The sequence below is a fragment of the Triturus cristatus genome, chromosome 6 (assembly GCF_964204655.1).
Source record: "Triturus cristatus chromosome 6, aTriCri1.1, whole genome shotgun sequence".
NCBI lineage: Eukaryota > Metazoa > Chordata > Amphibia > Caudata > Salamandridae > Triturus > Triturus cristatus.
The window spans coordinates 887,678,804-887,700,970 of record NC_140589.1 but is presented as its reverse complement, the minus strand read 5'-3'; the positions used below and the strand labels follow the sequence as shown (position 1 = coordinate 887,700,970).

Genomic DNA, 22,167 nt, shown 5'->3' with positions numbered 1-22,167 from the left:
CTCTTGGTCATCTGTTTTTGAGTCAATGGGTATAAGCGGGAAGCCTTTATTTATTAAAACCCAGATGCCTCGGGAGCCTGAGGTGAATTCTGAGTGAACCATCCTAGTATAACCCCATCTGTCTAGGGGGCTTTGATGGCCGAGCCCGTTAAGTGCGTCTCTTGTACTAAGACTATGGCTGGACCGTTACGCTTGATATACTGAAGGACTAGCCCCCTTTTAATCTTATGTCCCAGTCCGTTTACGTTCCATGAAAGCACCGTTAGGGGGGGCCGGACCCATGGCGTTGCGGAGTGGGCTATCCGGAGTTCCTGTCAGTGAGTCGGTGTGTGTCATTCACATATCTACCTGTAGTGGTACCCTGACTACGTGCATTGCCAACCTTATCCTGTCGATGTAAATGTCTTCGTAAAAACAAATATGAACCAAAACTTGAAACCAAAAACTGTTCCCCATCATCCCCACCCCCCTCCCTGCCTCCCTACCTCCCCAACTGAGCAGAGTGCTTGGATCCCTGAACAGTACTTGCGTGGGGGGGGAGCGCGTCTGTCTGAGAGCGTCTGATGCCCCCCTAGCATACGATGCAGCCACGGCTTCTGTCTTGTTCCCGAGGCGGCCTTCACCCACGGGCTCAAGGTTCTTTCACTCCGGCAACGCATGTGCCGGTCTCGGGTCAGTGGGAGGGTTTGTGCGCCCCCCGGAGGAGCGGGTTACAGCTGCCAGTAGAGCTCTGGGAAGTCCCGAATCATAGTAGCAGGGTGTTCAGTCGCCTTGCCACGTGCATCAGTTCAACGTCTCACGGTTCTCTCTGCAAGTATACCATCAGGGTGGAGGGTGGGCACACCGAACGTCCAGCGCGCCCTCCGGGGCAGTCCATCGGATCTATCTCGTTGTTTGGAGTTACTCACTCTACCGTGTCCCCTGGTTCTGTAGATCCCGATCCCTGAAACTCTCGTTGTCTGTTCTGCCGCTGGTTCTTGATCTTGGCAGGCCTCGCCGTGGGGCGCCATCCCTCCAGCCAGTCCCGAGCTTCCTCAGGTGTCAGGAAAAACCACGCTCTCCCCTCTGCCTCCACTCTCAGCCTTGCTGGGAAAAGCATGGAGTATTTTATTTCTCTGGCGCGTAGTTCCCTTTTAACGTCCATGAAGTCTCGTCACTGCTTCGTCACTGCTGCAGTATAGTCCGAGTACATCGTGACCACCTGGTTGTCTATTCGAATCGGCGGGGCGATCCGAGCCGCTTGCAGGATAGCGTCTCGATCCCAGAAATTAAAGATACGCGCCAGGATTGGTCTGGGGGGAGCTCCTGGCCTGGGCTTTCCACCAGGTACTCGATGCGCTCTCGCCACCGAGAAAAAAACTCGACAGGCCGCGTGGTTGTAAGTGGGTCTTCACAAGGTCCTCTACGAAGAGGTCCAGTTTGAAGAGGTTTTAGTGCAACAGCGAGGGTGATGACCATTGATTTGAGATGTGGATTCAAAACCTTAACGATACTTTCAGAGTGGGTATCAGAAATTCACTGATTGATGTATACTACAACTGGACCTGCTTTTGACACATTTCTTTAGTGTATCTCTTCAGTACATTGATTGCAAGGACTACTGTTTCTAGTTGCTCCAGTAAATTAAAACCTGTCTTACTACACTACAAACCAAAGTGCCCCCAAGTGTTTAAGTGATAGTGTTTATTTGGATGCTTTGTCTCTAAGACCACTAGTGAGTGTCTATCAGGTTAATAATGTATGAGCAAGAGTAATGAAAGCTGTTCCATCTAAGTAGGGGACAATGTGTACTTTTCATTGGTTGATAGGCTATGAGTAGAGGGCAATTCATATGCAGAACTTGGGCGTGCACACTGGAGAAGGTTAATAGAACTGCGTCTGTGGTTTAAAGAAAAAAAGGGCACTTGAGAGCGAACCATGCATAACTTTTTTAAGCATATAGACTTCACTGATGTTTGTAGAAATTACATATAATTGAATGCAGAGTAATTATTTGCCTGTAGCATATGTAATTCTTTCACATTCTACCTTGGATCAACCTTACATAATGGTATTGGTTGTCAAGAGACTCTTTATTAAACACTTGACATTAAACCATTTTCATTCTTAATTTGGTAATTCAGATTTTTTTTCCCATGACAGTGTAAAAATTCCATCTCTTAAGGCAATTCAGCAATTTCAGGCCCTCCGTGAAAGGACCCTTCCTTAGTAGTTTTGTGCAAACTATTGTTGAAAATCTTTGGTTTGCTCCTACAATTTGGTAGTAATGCTCTCCTTTTCGTAGTTCATGACATTTCCTTCCTTTATTATGTTTATTGACAATTTACACGGATTACTTAATAATAACCAACAGTGATTTGTTTTTTTAAAGTAGTGTAACCCAGATCCCTTCTCTTTTTATCGTTTTTCAGAAAGAAGAAGAAGAAGCTCGCCAGCGAGAGGAAGCAGAGCGGATTCGATCAGAGCGTGAAAAACATTTCCAAAGAGAAGAACAAGAGCGCCTAGAAAGGAAAAAGGTAAACGCTCATAACCATTGCAGGGTGGTTTGGTGTCAGACCTGTAGCTCATACATCTGGTATTGAAAGGATATGGGAAAGAATATTGATACTGAAAGTAAAAAACAAAAAAATCAATTGTATGTAATTGCCTTCAAAACCATAACATACTAGTTGCCTTTTGCGCAACGGCTATGCCAAGATGTGGGTCCAGTTGCTCACTGTGCCATAGGCCTCAAGCTGCAGCTCACTGATGAGGCCCCAACAGGCGGAAACCGGTCAAGGGCAGTTTTTATTAGTTCAGAGTGGACAGCTGAATTGTTTTATGGTTTCAACCTTATGCAGTGGCCCAGTGAATAAAAAAAAAAGATGCACTGAAATTGCACCATGGTTATAATCCCTAGCCACATGCTGAAATATAATGTTGGTAAACCCATACAACACGTTGGCCCTGTCAAATTGATGGTAATCCCTGGCAGCATGCTTAGTCTGTTCAACTGGTGGTAATCCCTGGTAAAATGTTGGCCCTGGTGCAATGTTGCTAATTCATAACAACATATCGGTCCGGGCACAATGGTGATCATTTCTGGCAGCATACGTGTCCTGGCGCAACCATCGTTGTAATTTCTGGCAACATTATGTTCCTGGAACTAAAATAGTAATTCCTTGCAAAGTAGTGGCCCTGGCACAAGGCTGCTAATCCCCAAAATGGTCACTTGGGCACAATGTTGATAATCACTGGCATATTCAGAGCAGCCATGGTACGATTGTGCCAAGGTGAAAATGTAATTCTTTTTTAATACATTAAAGGTCAGGTGGACTCCAAGAAGAGAACAACTGATCCAGGTGTGTACTGGCTGAGTTGTGCTTGGTTAACCTCAGCAAAACGGGAACATATGTCTTTGCCATTGCCTGGGTTCCAGGTAGAGGTTTGAACAAGGAGAAATCTATTACAATTGCAAATGCTTGTTTTTGTTATTCTCATAAGGTATTGGTATGGCACCAAAATGTAAATTAAACACAACCCGTGTGATATGGGGACGCTAGGACCTGCAAACAACTGCATCCCTGCGAGGTGCCACATGACCAACACTTGGCCTTGATGAGGAGAGTGAAGCTCAGCCCCAGATGGAGATGTGGTCCTTTTGACACAAAGCCAGAATGGAAGCATTGTCCCAAGCCCTATGTAAATGCCCAAGATATGGAAAAACGACTGCAACATAGACATCAAAAGGAGGAAGAGTCCACAAAGTGACAATATTAAAATGTAGTAATCACACAGTTTGATTTATATTGCTCAGACATGTATCACAGCTTACTTTGGCTATTCTTGCTGTGGCAAGCAGCTTTGAAATTTGATTCAGGGAGAATACCTATCATAATACTACAGGAAAAGGGTGTTTTTATGCAAACTCTTCTTGACTCGAATAGAACTACTGGAGTACATTTCGAACATGTCCTGTACTAACTGAAATTTGATGTTGTAAACTGACATCATGTTCAGTGTGACTGGGTGTGCAGATTTGACCTTGTGAGTAGGGTCATGCTACTGAGAGACTGTAGGTTCAAGGAGCATAGAGCTGCGACCCGAAAAATGACGATTTTACTTAGACCAGAGGCGTACCAGAAAGAAACAAAGGTGTGCAGCCTCACTCTTTACGCTTCTGAAGAGAAATAAATGGATTGAATAGGCTACAGAGCTCGAAGCAATTAGAAAAAGCATAAGAAACATTTCTTACCAGCGAGCAAGGAATCTGATTTGATAGAAATGAAAATAGAGAATCAGAACGTAAGTAATGCTGGTCCACTGCCTTGTCTACTAAATGTTTTGAAAGGAGAAACACCTGGAGAAGAATTGGATCTATACTGGGTATTCATTCCATTGCTTTAAAAACAGGTTCAAGAAAGTGTAAGACTTGGAGTTAAGGGTCTAAAATGTCAAAGAACACTTAAGAAATAATACTCCTTGAAAAATGATGCTATGTGGGTTGAGATAAATAAGTTATATTTCTTTTTTATAGTGGAAGTAGCATATTATGCACAGGTTTGTAAAACTTTGTGCAGAACCCTCATTTGCAGTTTTTCACTTTTCTGACCATTTGCAGAGCAAAATGGACAAATTCTTCATGCCTAGTACAATATACCCAGAGGGCACATACATGGTTGAGAAACGAAGGCAATCTTTCAAGGAATTGAATTTCAAAACTTCAATTATTTCATCCAGAAAACATCACAACTGACAATCCAGCCAACGCGTTTCGTACAAACTGGACATCATCAGGGCTCAATGTTTAGTGCTGATAGTAGTACTGCAAGTTTAGCTTTCGGCCATCTGTCCCCTTATTAAGGTTCTTTTCTGTGATGCTGCGCGTTCACATCCACTGCGTATCGTCGTCCGGCCAGTTCGGTTTATCCAGTTTGAACGAAACGCGTTGGCTGGATTGTCAGTTGTGATTTTTTCTGGATGAAATAATAGAAGTTTTGAAACAAACAACGAATTGAAAATGTATAAATGGACTTTCTTTAAATAATGAATTACTTTTCAGACTCAAGGTGATTTTGCACAAACACGCTTGCACTTTAACATGGACAAAGGCAGGATAAGAAATGGACTTTTAAATAGACCTATAAAGCTATTACATTCGAGCTGATGGTGAAGAATATTATAACATGCAAGCATCACCTTTTTATATAATTTTAGCCTTTGCATTTTAAATGGAAAGTGTTCTAAATTATAATTTAATGTGAGAAAGAAGTTTTCATTGGTTTAGCGGTGTAAAATATTATGGTTGTAATTAACTGAAATAAATTACTTTGAGACTTTGATGAAAAGGCCTTGAGAGTTGCCTTCGACTCAATAGAATAACCTTGGTGGGTTATTGCCAAACGGACAAATTATATTATATGAATTGATAGAAAAAGAAAATAATAGAACATCATTTTGGAGACCCCGCATATTCAAAACCCCATGTTTTAAAAAAGAAATAAAGTTTGATTTTATTAATAGAAACACACAAGAACAATTAAACATGTTTTATTGGTTTTCTAAAAAAAAAAGAAAATCTCGTTTTTAAAAGAACTTAGTTTTAATAATGAAGCTGAAAAAAGTTAAGTAGACGAAGATAGAGGAAGACAGGATAGAGAAATGATTGATAAAGGAGCGGAAGTACAGAATGGTCCCCCCAGAAAGAAAAAGAATTTGAGAAAAGGAGGACTATAAGGGAGGGAGAAAATTAACAAATTTTACGCGTGGGAGAAGGAACAGGCTGGGCATTTGTCCTCCACGAAACACTGGAATAGAGAAATAAGTAAGGTGATAGTGACACAATGTGGAGGGGGAAAAATTAGCAGTGGGAAGTGGAAATACAACCGGCAATCCATTTTCAAGGTTAATAGCATTTACCCATTTTAAAATCAAAAGGATTGTAAAAGGCAATTTAAAAAAAGTGCATTTTTTCCAACAAATGGTAAATGCAATTTCATCGTAAAAAGTTTGAATAATTAGTTTGGGTACAAGTATTTCTCAAAATTCGTAGTCTGTAAATTTGTTTTTATGTGAAATCACATACAACATAATATTTATATACTAGAGGTCTTCAAACTAGGGTGTGGGCCTCCCCTGGGAAGCCTATGATGACCTTTTGAGCCAAGATAACTTGGAGATGTTCGAAATGCACATATATGATCCTGCATGCTACATTCATAGCACTGTGGAAGTGAGGGATATGAGGGTTGAAATGTGTATATTTTCTTATGGAAACAGATGAGTTAATATTACACTTAAAATGAAAAATGCCATGGATATTTGTTATATTGTAATGTGCACTGAGCAATGGCTCAATAAAGTTTGTTAAAAAAAAAAAGATGAACTGTTGAGGTTGGGGAGGAAGGTGCCAGGCACTGGCCAAGAGATGCATTTTGCTTAAAGCAGTGCTATGTATTTAATGAAACAGAGTGACAGTAAGCCACTCTGAAATGGGCTTTTGTATCATCTTGTGTCAATCATGTCTTAACAGGGAGTACGTATTAAGGAGAGGAGGTCCCAATAACCTTCAAAATCCCTCTCCTCGTTCACACAGGATCACACTTTGGATACTTTTCTACTTTAAGGGGACCAAACTGGTTATAGCATGTTGACAGGCATGTATTTGATTGCATTTTCTAAGTGATACTGTAGTCAGCTGGCACGGCGGGGGGCACAAAATAAAAAAAATACATAAATAAAAAAACTTACCTGCCGTTGTCCGGGCTGCGCTAATCTGCTCCTCTTCTCGCACACACAGGCTACCAGACCAGTGCAGCCAATCCTAATGCTGCTCTCATGTTATGACACCAGCATCAGGATTGGCCTGAGCGCCAATGATTTGCGCTCCCAGGGAGAATGGGAGACCGGGCCTGCTGTCTCCAACCCAGCAATGCAGCTGGGTTGGAGAGAGCTTCAGTGCGCATGACCGTTTGGCCGGCCTGAGATGCATTGCCAAACCGTCATGCGCACTGATCATCAGTCCTCCTGCTCCTGTTGTCCCCCATGGCCCTGCCCCCAAAGACTTGTCAGTAAAGGAAAAGTAAAACAATATTAAAACGTGTTTTATTGGTTTTTTTTTTCATTCCTGCCATTTTGAAGCAGCTGGCGGGGGGCGACACAGCTCTGCCATAGTAGAAGTGCTGCGGCTGAAGTGGTAACTGAATACAATGCAGTTTGTAAATATGTTTAAAGCTGCCACTGGTATGGAATAATTGTCAAAAATATTTGTTGTTTTGGGGGTCCTGACAATTATATATATATTTTTTAACATGGGTGGCATGTAATTGAAAAGTCTGAAGATCACTGATGCATAAATGTCTCTGAACCTGACAACTCTTGAAAATTAATTGCTTGCTGTATCTGCCGTAGGATCACCAATCTAGTTGATCATACATTTATTGTTCTAATGGGTGAGAGAACTGTAACACTTGAAATATTGGTAAAATGGGAGGTGGTTAAGGAGCCTATCCACCACTGACAATGGTGGTTGTACACAAGACACGGCATTTAAGGAGGTCATGATAAAAATGGCATTGGAGCATTGGAAATTCACTCACTAAGTTTAGTACCCAGTAGGGATTTGAGCATTTATTTAGGCTGGTCAGAGACACCACCTCCACCCAGGTATAGGAGCCATCCATCTTAGGCCCTGAGGGAATACCTCCCAATTCTGAATGTGACTGCTCTGTGGTGAGCAAATGCACAACGTCAGTCACTATGCCAATATCCAGTTCAGACAAGCTGCCCTACAGGAGAGAACGGCAGACCATTCGGCTGCCTGCATTCTTTATCCGGGTACATCAACATAAAATCTTGGTTCAGAAACCTTTTTCTCATTGACAAATCATGTATCACTTTCAGATTTTTGGAATCTGATAACAACCTTACATAAACTCAGCCAACGTTAAAATATAACACAAAGCTTGGAAGTGGAAAGTCAGTAGCTGCCTTGGGAACTTCCCCTGACTGACTCAGAGCTGTGGGGACAACCACTGCCTTTACAGAAACATCTTAAAATGATATCTTGTATTTGAGCTTTGGCATGACTCCCACATCAAACAGCCTTTGCTGGCACCAAAGTGCAATTCACTTTACCTGTTACACCTTAAAGTGTCATAGCTGCATTCACCAAGTCTCACAATTTCTTCTTGTCTAGGCTGTGTTAAGTGTCTTGAAATGATTTCTTCCAAGTATAGTTTGTATGTATTTGTAGGTTTCATAAGTGTTTTAACTCTGCAAGAATTTTGCATATTTAATCCAACACATCTGACTTTACTTAACTTTGTAAGTCTGTTACTGCTTAGCACCTGAATTTATTTGTGTGGGTCGAGCAGGCATTACTGTGTACGTTTCACCATGTGTATTCTCCTTAATCAAATCTCGAGGTTGGGGCGCGTTATAAGTCACAATACAACCAAGGTTAATGGCTTGGAGCAGATGTCATCCTCATTCACCACTTCTGCACTAAAGAGTTTTTCTTGAACGTGCAGTACGATCCTTCTGACATTCTGTTTTTGAGATTTCTTGTAACTGACGACAAGTTTGAATGATTACTCAGGTGTGTGCCATACAAATTCTGACATTGTGCCACCGTTGGTTGGTACTTCGTGCCGCCTTTGAGTAAAGCTAGATTGAACAATCAGATTTGCTTCATTTGAGGTCACTGGGACAGTAGAACAATGTTAAATTATACAGCGAACCCCTTCCTCCTTGTTTTGCAAATTGTGCAATATAATTGGTTACTTACTCTCTGGGCACCTAGCACACCTTGCACACCTAGCCCGCCCCAGAATTCACAACTGAAAGTGGCGCAGATAACTCTGATAGTTGCCAACTTTCCCTGGTCAGTCGTATAAATGAAGTTGATTGCTCAGTTTCAACTGCCCGTCAGGTAGAATGGGGACAGCAGTTAATCAGATCTGCATTGTAGAGTGGTAGAACCCCACTTTGTTATTCATGCACTGCAGATAATAGTGGTCACAGTAACCTCACTCATATATGTATTTTTTCAGTCCTGAAAAGATGAGAGGCTGACTAGACCCGTTTACTTATTTCTCATTAGTCATGTCAGATGAATTATCAGTGAGACCCCTGTGGTCATAGGAAAAGTGACGCATATATTGTTTGGGGAGATTTCTCTATTGTGTTTTTGCAACTTTATAGAAACAATGCCAGTGTTCTCAGAAGAAACTGCTACAAGAGAGACACATTCTCATCTGGTGGGCAGAAGAGTAGTGAATCTCTCCATGTCATATCTTCTTTGATTTTGAATTTGCTGATCATAACGAAGTAGAAATGTGTTATCTGAGCTAGAGGGGCTTATATTTCTTCCTTTGTTCAAGGAGACCATGACCACTTTGTTGTGGGCTTAAAGTTTCTTATTTGTCTGAATTTGAAGTACCAAACCAATTACTATAGTGAGTAAGACCAAGAGAAGGCTCCAACTTTACTCCCTCTCACTTCTGATTTCTTCACTCCCCTGGAGACTCAGGGTAATCCTGCTGTGGGTGGTTATAATTGATCTATAGGGGGAAGTACTACTCAATATAGGGTTCACCTTTCCTCGTATTAAACTTTATGGATTTGGGTTCTCTCTTAACTAGACCTGCTATAGTAGTTCAGGAGTCTCCATGACCGACTCTTGAGTGGTTGAAGTTTGAGGATCAGGACTTTGCCGAATATGTTTTATGAATATATGACGTTATCACACAGTCTTTTTCCCCTGCAGGGAATTACAATGCGGTCGTTACAACGACCACGTTGTAATTCTGCATCCCATTACCCCGCAAGTCATAACAACGACTTGCGGATGGGGGGCGCTGGATGTTGGAATAGTATAGTATAATTTACTATTCCACTCCACTGTGCGGACAGTAGGGAAGGTGTTGTATTTTACATTCAACACCTTCTCCCCCCTCCGCAAATCATTGTTCCGACTTGTGGAGTAATAGTATGCAGAATTACAATGCGGTCGTTGTAACGACCGCGTTGTAATTCACTGTGGGTTAAAAGATTCATAGTAAACGTTGTTTACCGTTGTAAGTGGTGTGATTACAAAGACATTTAACATCCTTTCCCCACATTGCTGTATCCTTAAGTTAACCAGGTCTTTTTTTGGCAACTGTTTCTTGACAAGGATTCACCCATTTATTAAGGTGTTAGAAGTGATTTCTTTTTTCTATTTTTGGAAAGGCAAGGCTAAATTTTAGGTTCATATCAATTTCATTTAAATACATAAGCCATTCATTTTGACATAGAAGGGGGCTCCTATTGATTCCCAGGACATTGCAATGTGCCTCTTCATTATCAACAATACAAACGCTTCATGCCATTATTCACCCTTCAGAATTATTTGCAACATTTCTGCATACATCTGCTGACAGTGTTTGCAAGCTTCATACTTAACGGTCAGGCGCACCTCATACTTGTCTCAGCTCATTTGCATTAAGCATTTGTTTTAGCTTATACTTGGAGAGTTACACATCTAAAAATGCATTCAGATAACAGTGTTTCTTTCTTCACCTTCTTCTTCCAATGCCCAATAGACACTTCCTAACTTTAAGGTATATCGTCTCATCAATGTGCCTATTTTAGCCACATGAGCTCGTAATGCAGCATTCAAGATGTGCTTATTTTTGAGTTGTGTAAACAAGTTCTCATTCATATCACAGCCTGAAGTCCTCCCGTGCCACCCATCCACAGCCTTTTCTGGGTAGCATGGTAATGAACTTTACAGGTGAGCCACCTGAATTTATTAAGTTTCACTGCTCATTGCAAATGTTTGTATTTAAGGATATATAGAGAGGTAAAATCAAACACACAAAAGGGGTGAAATGCTTGCACTTTGTCTAAGCACTACAGTCACATGGGGTAGCATTCTAACCCATCGCTCTTGGCCCAACATGCCACCTCTGACTGGACCCAGCCATATCCAAATCAGTCTTGACTCTGCTCCAATGGGAACAGTCTAGCCCAAACTGTCAGGGCAGGTCCTCACTGAACAAGCAACCGAAGCAAACAAAGACCGGTTTTGCTCTGACCGGGGCTCTACAGACAGATGTAGCTTGGTTGCATTGGTGCAGTAAGCACGGAATCCAGGTCTGGGGATACTCTTGCCACTTAGGGCGGTATATCACATACAGAGGTAAGCCTTATTTTTGCAGTACAGTTAATGGAAACTTGCATGATGACATATCCAAATATAATCTGCTTCTTTAATATTTTCACTAGTGTGTTTAATGCATTCTGTTGCATTTTATTTTGCAGCGGTTAGAGGAGATTATGAAAAGAACGCGGCGAAGTGAAGGTACAGACAAGGTACACATTTTCCTTTCTTTTGCTTTCATATAGTGTGTATACAATTTACGGGTGTTGCAGAGCTTATAGGGGTACAATGCACCACATACATTCTACAAGGATCGTCGATTATGTAGGCTAATGCTCATGCATCAAGATTGGTTCTCATCAATTTCTTTTGTATGCTTTAGTGTTTAGATAAACACTCCTGAAAAGCTGACCTCCTTATAAGACATTTCACTGACCACTGTACCGATTTTTCAGAGTAATCCAATTTGAATTTAAATTTAACAATGCTGGAGAATTCTTTGTTTGAGTCAATATTCGTAACCGATTATCTCGCTGGCAGGCATCATATAAGCTCATAGAGCCTACATGACCCAGGTGATTTTCCTTTAGAAGCATAGTTTATCTTGACTTTATTACTTTAAAAGCCACTTAAAAATTAGTTACGGTATCTTTACAAAAGTAGGGTTATTTTCCATACCAGTACAATTTCTTTCCATTGTCTTTCCTTTTAATATCTCCATGTTTCAGTGTTGTCTTGATCTACATGGAGCTTGATAAACTAATATGCTTTCTATGAAGTGCTGCTATATGTTTTTTTCTCCCTGAGGTATGCGCTGCATTTTGTGTGTTGTTCTTACCATGAAAAAAAGTCTTTGGATGGGTCTTCTTTGCTTTCCCATAATTATTGAGCTTGCCAAGTATTATATCCCTTAGATACTCTCAACAAGAAGTACAGCATTATATTTATACAACTACCAGATAATCAGCCGCTTAGGCAAATCCTATGTGACCCCTCCCCCTTCTGCTTTCTCACCACAAATTCATAAATGTTCCTAAAGGCCATTCACTGAGTTGATTCACTTACAGCCCTGTTAGAGAGAGAACCAGAGGTCAAAACCAAAAAAATGAGGCAGTCACAAGCTGTAAGTCTGTGCGCCTCATCAGAAGCGAAAGATATAGGTGTGGAGGTAGCAACACCCATAAGGCAGTTGAACATGGGCATGCATGCACCCTGCTCCGTAAATGTTTACTCATGCTATTAAAGTTAAGATTAGGTCATAGAAACCCAGTGCTATAAAGGGAAAAGATCTTCTGACTGTACACTGGGATATCTAGCTCAACTCACAAAACAATAGCTAGTGCTCCAGCATCACCTATAAACAGAGCATATCTGAAAGCGACAATTAGTTATGGATTCTTCACCTTAGAATTACCCCCAGGCGTCAGACTGGAGCCAGAGAATTTTTCTTCAGCAGTACCCCTGCTCGTCGGTAGGTGGCGTCGGTCGACTCAGCGTTCGTCATTGGCGTTGTGGTCGCCGGAATGACATCGCGGTATCTACTTAGATGCTGCCCCTGCTCGCTGACGTCAGTTTTTTCCTTTTCTGCGCCAGCGAGCACAGATCCAGAGAGAGCGGTACCTCGAGTCACTTTTTGACTCTATTTTTGCGATTTTTTGGTGACGTCTTTTTGAGTCGTTACAACTCCTGGTGCACAGGGTTGTCATCTCGGCAGACCGGCTTCAAGCCTTGTGACTCCTGTCACAAGCTGATGTCGGTGATGGACCCCCATCTTGTGTGCCTCAAGGTCGACCGCGACCCAAAGTCATGTTCCGACTGCCGGGCCATGGCCCCGAAGTCTTTGCAGGAGCGGTCCCAAAAGCTTCTGGAGGCCCAGCAGTCAGCGTGCGCCGATCAAGGTCCCAGTCAAGAGGGAGGTCCCGGGACCTGTCGCGGAGCCATCACCACCACTCCTTGTCGAAGTCTTAGTCTTCGGGTAAGTCGACGCGCAAAAAGAAGGCAAAGAAGCACCCTCGCTCTTACCCTTCTCCCTGGCCGACGCAACGCGGGATGCAGATGGTAGTTGCCCAGCTCCACCCGTGGAACCTGTTGGGTCGAACCTGAGCCTCCCTTCCTTTTCTGGGAGCCGGGGCGACCCCTGCCCAACGTCGTAGCTTTTATGAAGCCCTCGATTCTATTCTTGGCAGCCCGATTCCGCTGGCGCGCCTTTGGGCCCCTTGGACTCGACTGGGGGCTCTAGGCCTTCGATGCCGGCGGCTTCGACTCCCATGCCGCAGGGCCCCCAGGGATCCAGGCCTGTCTCCGGATCGGTGCGGGTTGACCTCGTGACACCTCCGGTGCCGAATCCATTGGCGTCACCTCCGCCCCCTCCAATGCCGGTTGTGTCCCCAGCCGATTGACGTCAACCCTCGCCTCCCCCCTCAATGTGGACACGGAGCTGGACCGATGTCGCCCAATGTTGAGGCCAGCGCCGACCAGTATGTTTTTACCCCTGTTCTCCCCTGGTGATCCCTATCGCCCTGAGTGGCTATCAGAGGAGGGTGAGGAGGAGGAGTGGGAGGGGTCTGTGGACCCTCTGGCAGACCAGTTGGAACAACCAGACTGGAGAGAGGAGTTTGGTGAGGCCAGTGATCTGGACACTTCCCTTAGACCTTGGCATGCTTTCTCCCCCTATCGTGGCTACGGAAGAGAGTGCGTCATATGCAGTGGTGTTTCGTAGGACGGCTGAGGCCTTAAACCTCGAGCTTCCTACGATGGCAGTTAGGAGTAACCTCCTGACCGAGGTGCTTTAACTGGCAGCAGCCTCTTCGAAGCCCCTGCTGTCGTTCAATGAGGCCCTTATGGAAATCCTTTTGAGCACGTGGTCCAAGCTCAAAAAAGGGGCTCCTGTGGACAGAATGATTGCCCAATGCCACTGCCCGGCCTTGGGCGACCCCATTTTTCTCTCCCAACACCCCACCCCTGAGAGCTTGGTGGTCCAAGCCTCGACTTCCAAGGGCCAATTCCCTATCGCACCACCTGATAGGGAATCCAAGAAGCTTGACCACCTTGGGAAGAAGATGTTTTCTTCCTCCAGTTTAGGACTGCAGTCAGTGAACACCGCATGTCTCGGGCCGTTACTCCCAGTCTGTGTGGGATAGAGTCACGCAAGTGCTGCCGCAATGCCCTTAGGAGGCCCGAGCTGTACTCTCCCGTGCAGTGGCGGAAGGGAGAAACACAGCAAAGTTCACCATCCGATGTGGGCTGGACACCGCCAAGTCAGTAGCCCTTAGACGCTACGCCTGGCTGCGGTCCACTGGCTTTTCAGGCGATGTCCAAGCTACTCTTTTGGACATGCCCTTTGATGGCCGTCGCCTGCTTCGTGACAAAGCGACAACGTGTTTGAGCACTTTAAGGACTCCAGGGCTACGGAAAGATCCTTGGGCCTCGCTTACACCAGTCTGCTTTTCGGCCCTTATGTGGCTATGGAAGTGGTGCCTCGCCACGTTCCACCCAGAGCCACAGGCCTGCGCAAGCTGTCCAGCCGCTGTGTGGCTGGAGACGTGGGACCCACCGTTGTGGGTCTGGTAGCCAGCGGGCAGGCTAGTCCACCAGCACCCCCTCTGTAGCAGCCTCCAAGCCCTCCTAGTCTGACCTTTCAGGGCCACCAATCGCCAGTGGGTGGCAGGATTCGCCATCACCTCCCCCACTAGCACAACATCATGTCGGGCAGGTGGGTTTTGCAGATAGTCCGAAGGGGCTATTCCCTCCCCTTTGAGACTACCTCTCCATTCATGCCACTTAAATTCCATTGTGTGTCGGAGGATCACTTGGCCCTTCTCCAACAGCAAGTTACGGCTCTCTGCCCCAGAAGTAGGTTGTGGTTGTTATTCCCACTACTTTTTGGTGCCCTACAAGGACAAAGGCCTGCGTCCTATCTTGGAACTCGGGAACTTCAACCGCTTCCTCCGGAAGGAGAAGTTTAAAATGTTGACATTGGCTCAGGTCCTGTCTGCCCTTGACCCTGGAGACTGGATGGTAGCATTGGACTTGCAAGACGCTTATTTTCAAATCCCCGTCCTGCCGTCCCATCAGAGTTACCAGTGCCCCTAGGGTGTTCACGAAGGTGATGGCGGTGGTTGCAGCTCATCTGCGCAAATCAGGGGTTCTAGTCTTCCCCTATCTTGACGACTGGCTTTTGAAGGCGGGTTCGCACCAGGCTGTCGTCTCCCACCTCCAGACTACGGCGAACCGCCTGCATTCGCTAGGGTTTACTGTCAACGAGCCGAAGTCGCACCTGATTCCCTCTAAGAAGCTCCTTTTCATCGGAGCAGTTCTGGATATAGTGCAGTTTTGGGCTTATCCTCCCGAGCAGCGAGTCCGGGATACTCGGGCTATGATTCCGATTTTTCAGCCTCTATCCTGGGTTTTGGTCAGAATGATCCTGAGGCTACTGGGCCTCAGGGCCTCCTGCATCCTGCTGGTGGACTATGCCAGGTGGCATGTGCGGGCTCTGCAGTGGGACCTGAAGTTCCAGAGGGCACAGCATCAGGGGAATCTTTTCGATTGCGTCCAGATCTCAGAGTGCACTGCACATCAATTGCAGAGGTGGTTATCGAACCAGGAATGGGTCAACGGCAGGTCCCTCTCCCTTCCCCAGCCAGAGTTCACAGTGGTGACAGATGCCTCACTTCTGGGGTGGGATGGCCACATTGGAGAGGTGGAGATCAGAGGCCTCTGGTCTCCAGCCGAGTCCGGGCTCCACATCAACCTTCTCGATCTTCAGGCGATCCGTCTTGCACTGAAGGCATTCCTTCCTTCAGACAAAGGGAGAGTAGTGCAGGTGTTCACGGACAACACCACTGCCATGTGGTACTGCAATAAACAGGACGTGGTGGGGACGTGGACCCTATTACAGGAGGCACTTTGTCTCTGGAAGTGGCTGGAACATCAGGGCATGTCCCTGGTGGTTCAACACTCAGCAGGTTCTTTTAACGCCAGGGCGGGCGAACTCAGCTGCCTCTGCGTGATGAATCACGAATGGCGTCTTCACTCAGAGGTGTTGCAAGGTCTCTTTCAGAGGTGGGGAGAGCCTTAGTTAGATCAATTCGCCACCTTAGAGAAAGCGCAATATCAGCAGTTCTGCGCATTGGAATTGCCAAGGCAGCACTCGTTCGGCTGCGCTTTTTTGTCGCAACTGGGGTTGAGGTCTTCTATACACCTTTCCGCCTATACCACTTCTACCCAGAGTGCTGAAGAAGATCAAGTGCGAACGGGCCCAAGTAATACTTGTGGCCCCCAACTGGGCACAAACAGTTTGGTATCCCGACATCTTGCACATGGCCATCAATCCTCCGATCAGACTGCCTCTTCGGGAGGATCATCTGTCGCAGCAGCAGGGGACGGTCCCCACTCAAGCCTGTCCAGCCTCCACCTCCTTGCGTGGAGATTGAGCAGTGACAGTTGACAGCTTTTGACCTTACTCCCGAAGTCTGTAACATTATCTTGGCAGCCAGGCGTCCCGCCACCAAAACGGTATACACCTGTAGATGGTACAAGTTTGTGACATGGTGTGCAGCAAAGGCTGTGGATCCCCTTTCTGCCCCTCTTTCTGAGGTTCTCCTCTTCATTCTTTCTTTGGCCCAGCAGGGTTTTGCTCTAGGCACTCTCAAAGGCTATCTTTCAGCCATTTCGACCTTTCTTCGGCTTCCTGACCAGCCTTCTCTTTTCAAGTCCCCTACTGTAAATCGCTTCCTTAAGGGCATTACTCACTTGTATCCTCCAATTCCTTTCATAATGCCTCGGTGGGACTCGAACCTGGTTCTAACATATCTTATGTGCGCTCTTTTCAAGCCGCTACATGACTGTCCTCTCGACTTCTGACACCTAAAACTGCCTTTCTGTTCACCATCACCTCTACTCGCAGGGTGAGTGAGCTTCAGGCCCTTTCTTCAAAACCTTCTTTTCTGGCTGTACATCTGGACAAAGTTGTTCTTCACATTAGGCCTTCTTTCCTTCCCAAAGTGGCTACCTCTTTCCACATAGGACAGACCATCACTTTGCCCACCTTCTTCCCGCCCTCACATCCTTCTAAAGAGGAAGAGAGACTCCACCGTCTGTATCCAAATCATGCGCTTTCCTTCTATCTGAATCGCACAAAACAATTCCGGGAGGATGACCAGCTCTTTGTTGGCTGTGTGGGCACCAAGAAAGGTCAGGCCGTGAAAAGCGAACCATCTCCCGATGGGTCATTCTTTGTATCAAAATCTGCTATTCCTTAGCGTAAAAGGAAGCTCCAGTGGGGTTGCGCGCCCAATCCACCAGGGCAACGGCAGCCACTACTGCTTTGGTACTTGCGGTCCCCCTTCCTGACATCTGCCAGGCAGCTACGTGGGCTTCCTGCACACGTTTACTAAACACTACTGCCTGGACAGGCAAGTCCGGAGAGACGGCTTCTTTGGCCGTTCTTTTCTCCAGGACTTCCTGGTGTGAACTTGGTTCGCAGACCCCCCTCCGTGGTTGGTATTGCTGGGGTATCTATTCTAAGGTGAGGAATCCATAACTAATTGTCTCTTTCAGATGAACAAGTTACTTACCTTCGGTGACATTACTTGTGGCTTAATGGATGGCGATTGTTGTAGCCTGTCTCATTTTTCCCATTCCTTTTATGGGGATTTTTTTAACAGAATGATATTTGCATTTGATTTGGAATTTGAAAACCTATTATGCAACCTATTCCTTTTACTCAGACCTTCAATGGAAGAGTACTGAGTTCTACCATTGATTTTATAATTGCTCCCAATAGGTATTCAAACCGAATGTTGGGCTACAAAACACATAAGAACGCCACGAGTGACCACTTTCCCCTGAGTGTGACTATATCTATACTCACCAAGTTGCGATACTCTCAGAGAAAAATGTTACATGTGGCTCAGGACATAGTCTTGGCCAAACATAATGGCTACTCCTTGAGATGGAAGAACATAGAGCCTATTGATTTCACTGAGAAAATTGTAAAGTGTAGTTATTAATCTTTTGAAACTTGCGTAGACATGTCTACAACACACAAAGGAGTTATGGAGTCCTATGCCCAGATCACAGAGACAATAAGAAATACTCTAAGGGTCGAGGTTAATAGGCATATCTGATAGAGACTACTAGCCGCAGATTCCTTCACGTAAAATTATCCCCAGGCGTGAGACTGAATCCGGAAACTTTTTGCCACAGCCTCCCTGCGCACTGGGGGCGGGGCGACATCACGTGACTCTGCTCAGGCGTCGTCCGCGTATGTGACGTCAGCGAGGTCACATAAGACCCGCCCCGGTGCGCCCACATCAGGTTTTTCCTTTTCCGCGTGCAACGCGTATTTGTTCCTTGCTGCGGGCCTGTTTAAGGCCCTCTTTCTTCCATTCTTTTTTGGTAGAAACAGTGTGCGAATGCCTTCGGGCTTTAAATCTTGTATGTTTTGTGGGTGTCTTATGTCGGCGACGGACCCTCACCTCATTTGCATGTGGTGTTTGGGGGAGGATCACGGCTCTTCAGATTGTCCGGCGTGCCAGAAGTTGAAGCCGAAGTCACGGCGGGAGCGCCAAATGAAACTTCTCTCGACGCGTCTCTCCAGGTCGACGTCCTCCCCTCGGTCTGCTTCGGTGGACGACTTCAGGTCCGGCCGTGGTCGTCGTCCTTGTCTTTCTCCGATGTCACGTGAGCATCGCTCCCCGGTGGGTAAGTGTTGCAGTTCGTCCCTGGGGGCTGGGCTCTGGCCTACCGGGGGCGTGGACTCTCCATGGGTGATGCGGCCCCTCGTGTCATCCTATCCACCGTTTCCCGGTGTTGGGGCTTCGAGAGTCCAGATGGAGACTTGCGCGGCGGCTTTGCAGGCCTTGCTGGCGTCACCTCCTCCTTCCCCTCCTGGGGTGTTTACGGATCCCTCACCTTTCGCAAGGGCCCTCCGCGGCACTGCCGGTGGCTCCGGCGCCGACTGGGTCGGATCCAGGCTTGGAGGATGTGGAGCTGTTGGGGTGCGGCTCCTCTGGGGCACCTCCTTCAGGCCACGGCGTCTCTGCCTTGCCGCAAACCCCCGCGAGGGTCCCTGTGGTGTCGCGGGAGGTCACTGGGGCTCGGGTCGCATCCCTGAGCCCCTCTCGGTCCCTTGGCAGGATGGTCCTGTCTAAGGCCGAGGTGACGCCACTACGGTGCCAGCAGCAGCTGGACCGTGCGGAGCCACAGGGGTCGGTGGGCTCTTCTTGTCCTGCTCTGAGTCGGACCCCTTGTCCCTCTCCAGGCCCCTCTCGTACCTCCTCGCAGGCGGCTGCCTCGTTGGAGGGCGAGTCGGAGGTTGCATTGTCCCTGGCGCCACCTCAGGGGTTGCCGGGTGACCTTCGCCTCCTTCTGGGCCGCAGCCGGCGGAGGGCTTTGGGCCCCTCCCAAGGCCCATCCCGTTCCCCCACGCAGGTGGTTGCCTCGGCCGGCGCCACTCCGGGGCCGGTGTGGCTCTAGCTCTACTCCGGTCCCCTCTCCGGTGCGGGGTGACTTCGAGGTCCCTTGCCCGGTGACGCCAGATGGCGCCAGTGGTCTGCCTCAAGCAGCGGACTCTACGGCTCCGCACAGGACACTCCCTCTTCTCCGGAGGCAGGCTGCATATTGGTATTGTCCTCCCCGGAGACTGGTCCCCGTGTGATATCCTTTTCACCGGCGTCGAAGGGTGGCTCCCCGCCCTTCCTGGGACAGGGGTGTTCGTCGGAAGAGCGGCAGGTCCCTCATTCTTCGGCTCCTCCTGACTTCCAGGTCTGGCCCTTGCCTTCCCCGCTTGGCCTCGGGGACTGCCGCCTTAGTTTGCAGCCGTCGCCCAGAGAGGAGTTGCTTTCTCCACCGCGAGGCCCCACGGATGCGCGTGCAGCCTATGCTCACGCGGTGTCCACGGCTGTGGGCATCCTCCGCATGGGTGACCCGGTGGCTCACTTTCCGGCGGACCATCTGTTGGAGGTCCTCCACCAGGGCTCTGGTGGGAGGGAAATCTTGCTCCCCTTTGAAGGTTTGTTCCTTTTTGCCTTGACGGGGGCTTGGAGGTATCCTGCCTCCGGGGACCCGGTGCCTCTGCATCCTCTGCATTGGCACCTTCCGACGCAGCCTGACCCGGCATGCCTGTCCATTCACCCCTCAGCCGCCAGTCCACTTCTGCGGACTGCATTTCCCTTCCTGCTGCCCCTGTTGGCTCCGCCGTCCAGAGAGGCCCGCTGGCTGGACACTTGGGGTCGCAACATTTTCGCCTCGACCAGCACGGCCCTGCGGGCCCTTATCACCTTGTGTGTGCTGGCTAGGGCCTCCTCCTGTTTGTGGGACTCAGCTGAGTCTCTGGGTTCTGCAGCATCCCAGGAGTCTACTCAGGTAGATTTGCGGCACCATGCATTGGATGGCCGGGAGATTGCGGCGTTTAATCTCTGCTCGGCTCTGGACGTCTCTGAGGCGCTGGGCCATCGCACTCCGTCACCATGCTTGGCTTCGGGACGGCGTCTTCCCCGAAAATATTCGGGAGAGGCTGATTGATCTCCCATTTGTTGGCAGTCTGTTGTTTCATGCCCCGGCCGACTGCGCCATCCAGAGGCTCTTGGCAGGGCTCCGTACTCCTCCTCCTCCGTCCCCTCCTCAGTGACTTCTGAGTTAGGGTTGCTTCTGGGCCTTCTTAGGCCGGTGGGTTTGGTTGTGGAGTATGTTTTTCTTGCCGTTTACGTCCTTCCTTGGGACTTTGGCATTGTTGGCTGCTGGACGGCCCCTTTGTTGTTGTGTGTGAGTTCTGCAGGAGTTGTTGCGCAGTCTTGGCCCTTCTGCTTTGCTTGAGCTGCTGTCAAGCCTGTAGCAAGGATGCTTTTTTCCCCTGTTGTTCTTTTGTTTCTTCCTCTGCTGCGGAAGTTCTTCCAAAGAGGGTTCCCATATATTGGGACTTCACGTGCCCTATGTGGGGTTATGGTAGCTATCTCATGGCTTGCGCTCTGCTGGAGGGTTCTGGTTGCCTTCGAGTACCTGTTCTCCATGGTGTTTACGTAGGTTGCTTTTGCTTCCTGAGGTCGTGTGCGTGGCCACTCGTGGTGGTGGCCCGGGCCTCTCCTTCTCTCCCTGCTCCCGTTCTGTGGTCTGGGATGTCCCTGTGTTCTCCCTTGCCAGGCGTTGCCTACTTGGTCTTCCTGGAGCCTCGGGCTGTTCTTCTTGCTCCTGGCCTTGACTGCCGGCATTGTTCTGGCTAACAGGCTGCTCTCCATCTGGAATGGGCTCATCGCCTTCTCCTTGGTTTCCTTGGGCCCTCTAGGCTGCTGCTTCTTCTTCTTCCGTCTTCCTGTCTTGGCATTCGGCGAAAGCTATGTTGCCTTGTGGGGGAGTGGGGTGCTTCGGCCTCTCAGTCCTTGCCCTTGGTTCCTCTGCTGTGAGCACACGCGCCTCTTCAGCCTTCCTTCCCTCCTACGTCCCCTTGGGGTCGGTGGGGTTCTGCTTGTGGGGGTTCCCCTGGCCTTGCAGGGGCACGGTTCTACCTGGTCCACAGATCTGGTCTCCTGTGGGGTCCTCTGTTCTGCTTTGGCTGGGGGTTTGGTGCGCCGGTGCCCTGCTGCTCTGCGGCTCTGCCTACTCCAGGTTTGGGGGGGATTGCTTCTATCCTTATCCTCCCTCCCCTCCCTTTCTTCCATTGCTATCCTCTGGTTTGAGGGTCCTCTGGCCATGTCTTGCCCTTGTCCTTGTGGGTTGTTGCCCTCTAGGTTGGGGTGGCTTGGTGGTTTGTTGTCCCTGTCTGTCTTGGGACTGTTCCCATTCCTTGCTCAGGATGAGGGGGGGGTGGGCTTTCTATGTGTGCCATGTCTTTTATGCCTGTTCTTCCCTTCGGGGCACAGGGATGGGTGTTTGACTATGTGCGGGCAGGGTGGCTGCGCAGGTTTCTGCTTGTTCTTCTTTCTTCTTTCCCTGCCCTTGGGGTCTGCGGTGTTGGCACTACCTGGTGGTGTGGTTAGTCACCGTTTCTTTGCAATTTTTTTGCTCTTCGCACACGGTTTCCATGCTCCCACAGTTTTTTATCTGGT

The 22,167-nt window shown here is 47.8% G+C and overlaps 1 protein-coding gene across 9 annotated transcripts in view; it reads left to right on the top strand.

Annotated features, from left to right (window-relative positions):
* Positions 1-22,167, top strand: part of MAP7 (microtubule associated protein 7) — a 733,773-nt gene that overhangs the window by 635,948 nt on the left and 75,658 nt on the right. For all 9 annotated transcript variants that reach the window (XM_085611524.1, XM_085611525.1, XM_085611526.1 and 6 more), the window contains 2 exons: positions 2,412-2,516; positions 11,287-11,337. In XM_085611524.1, the coding sequence (XP_085467650.1) occupies positions 2,412-2,516; positions 11,287-11,337 (156 nt within the window). The remainder of the gene's footprint in view (positions 1-2,411; positions 2,517-11,286; positions 11,338-22,167) is intronic.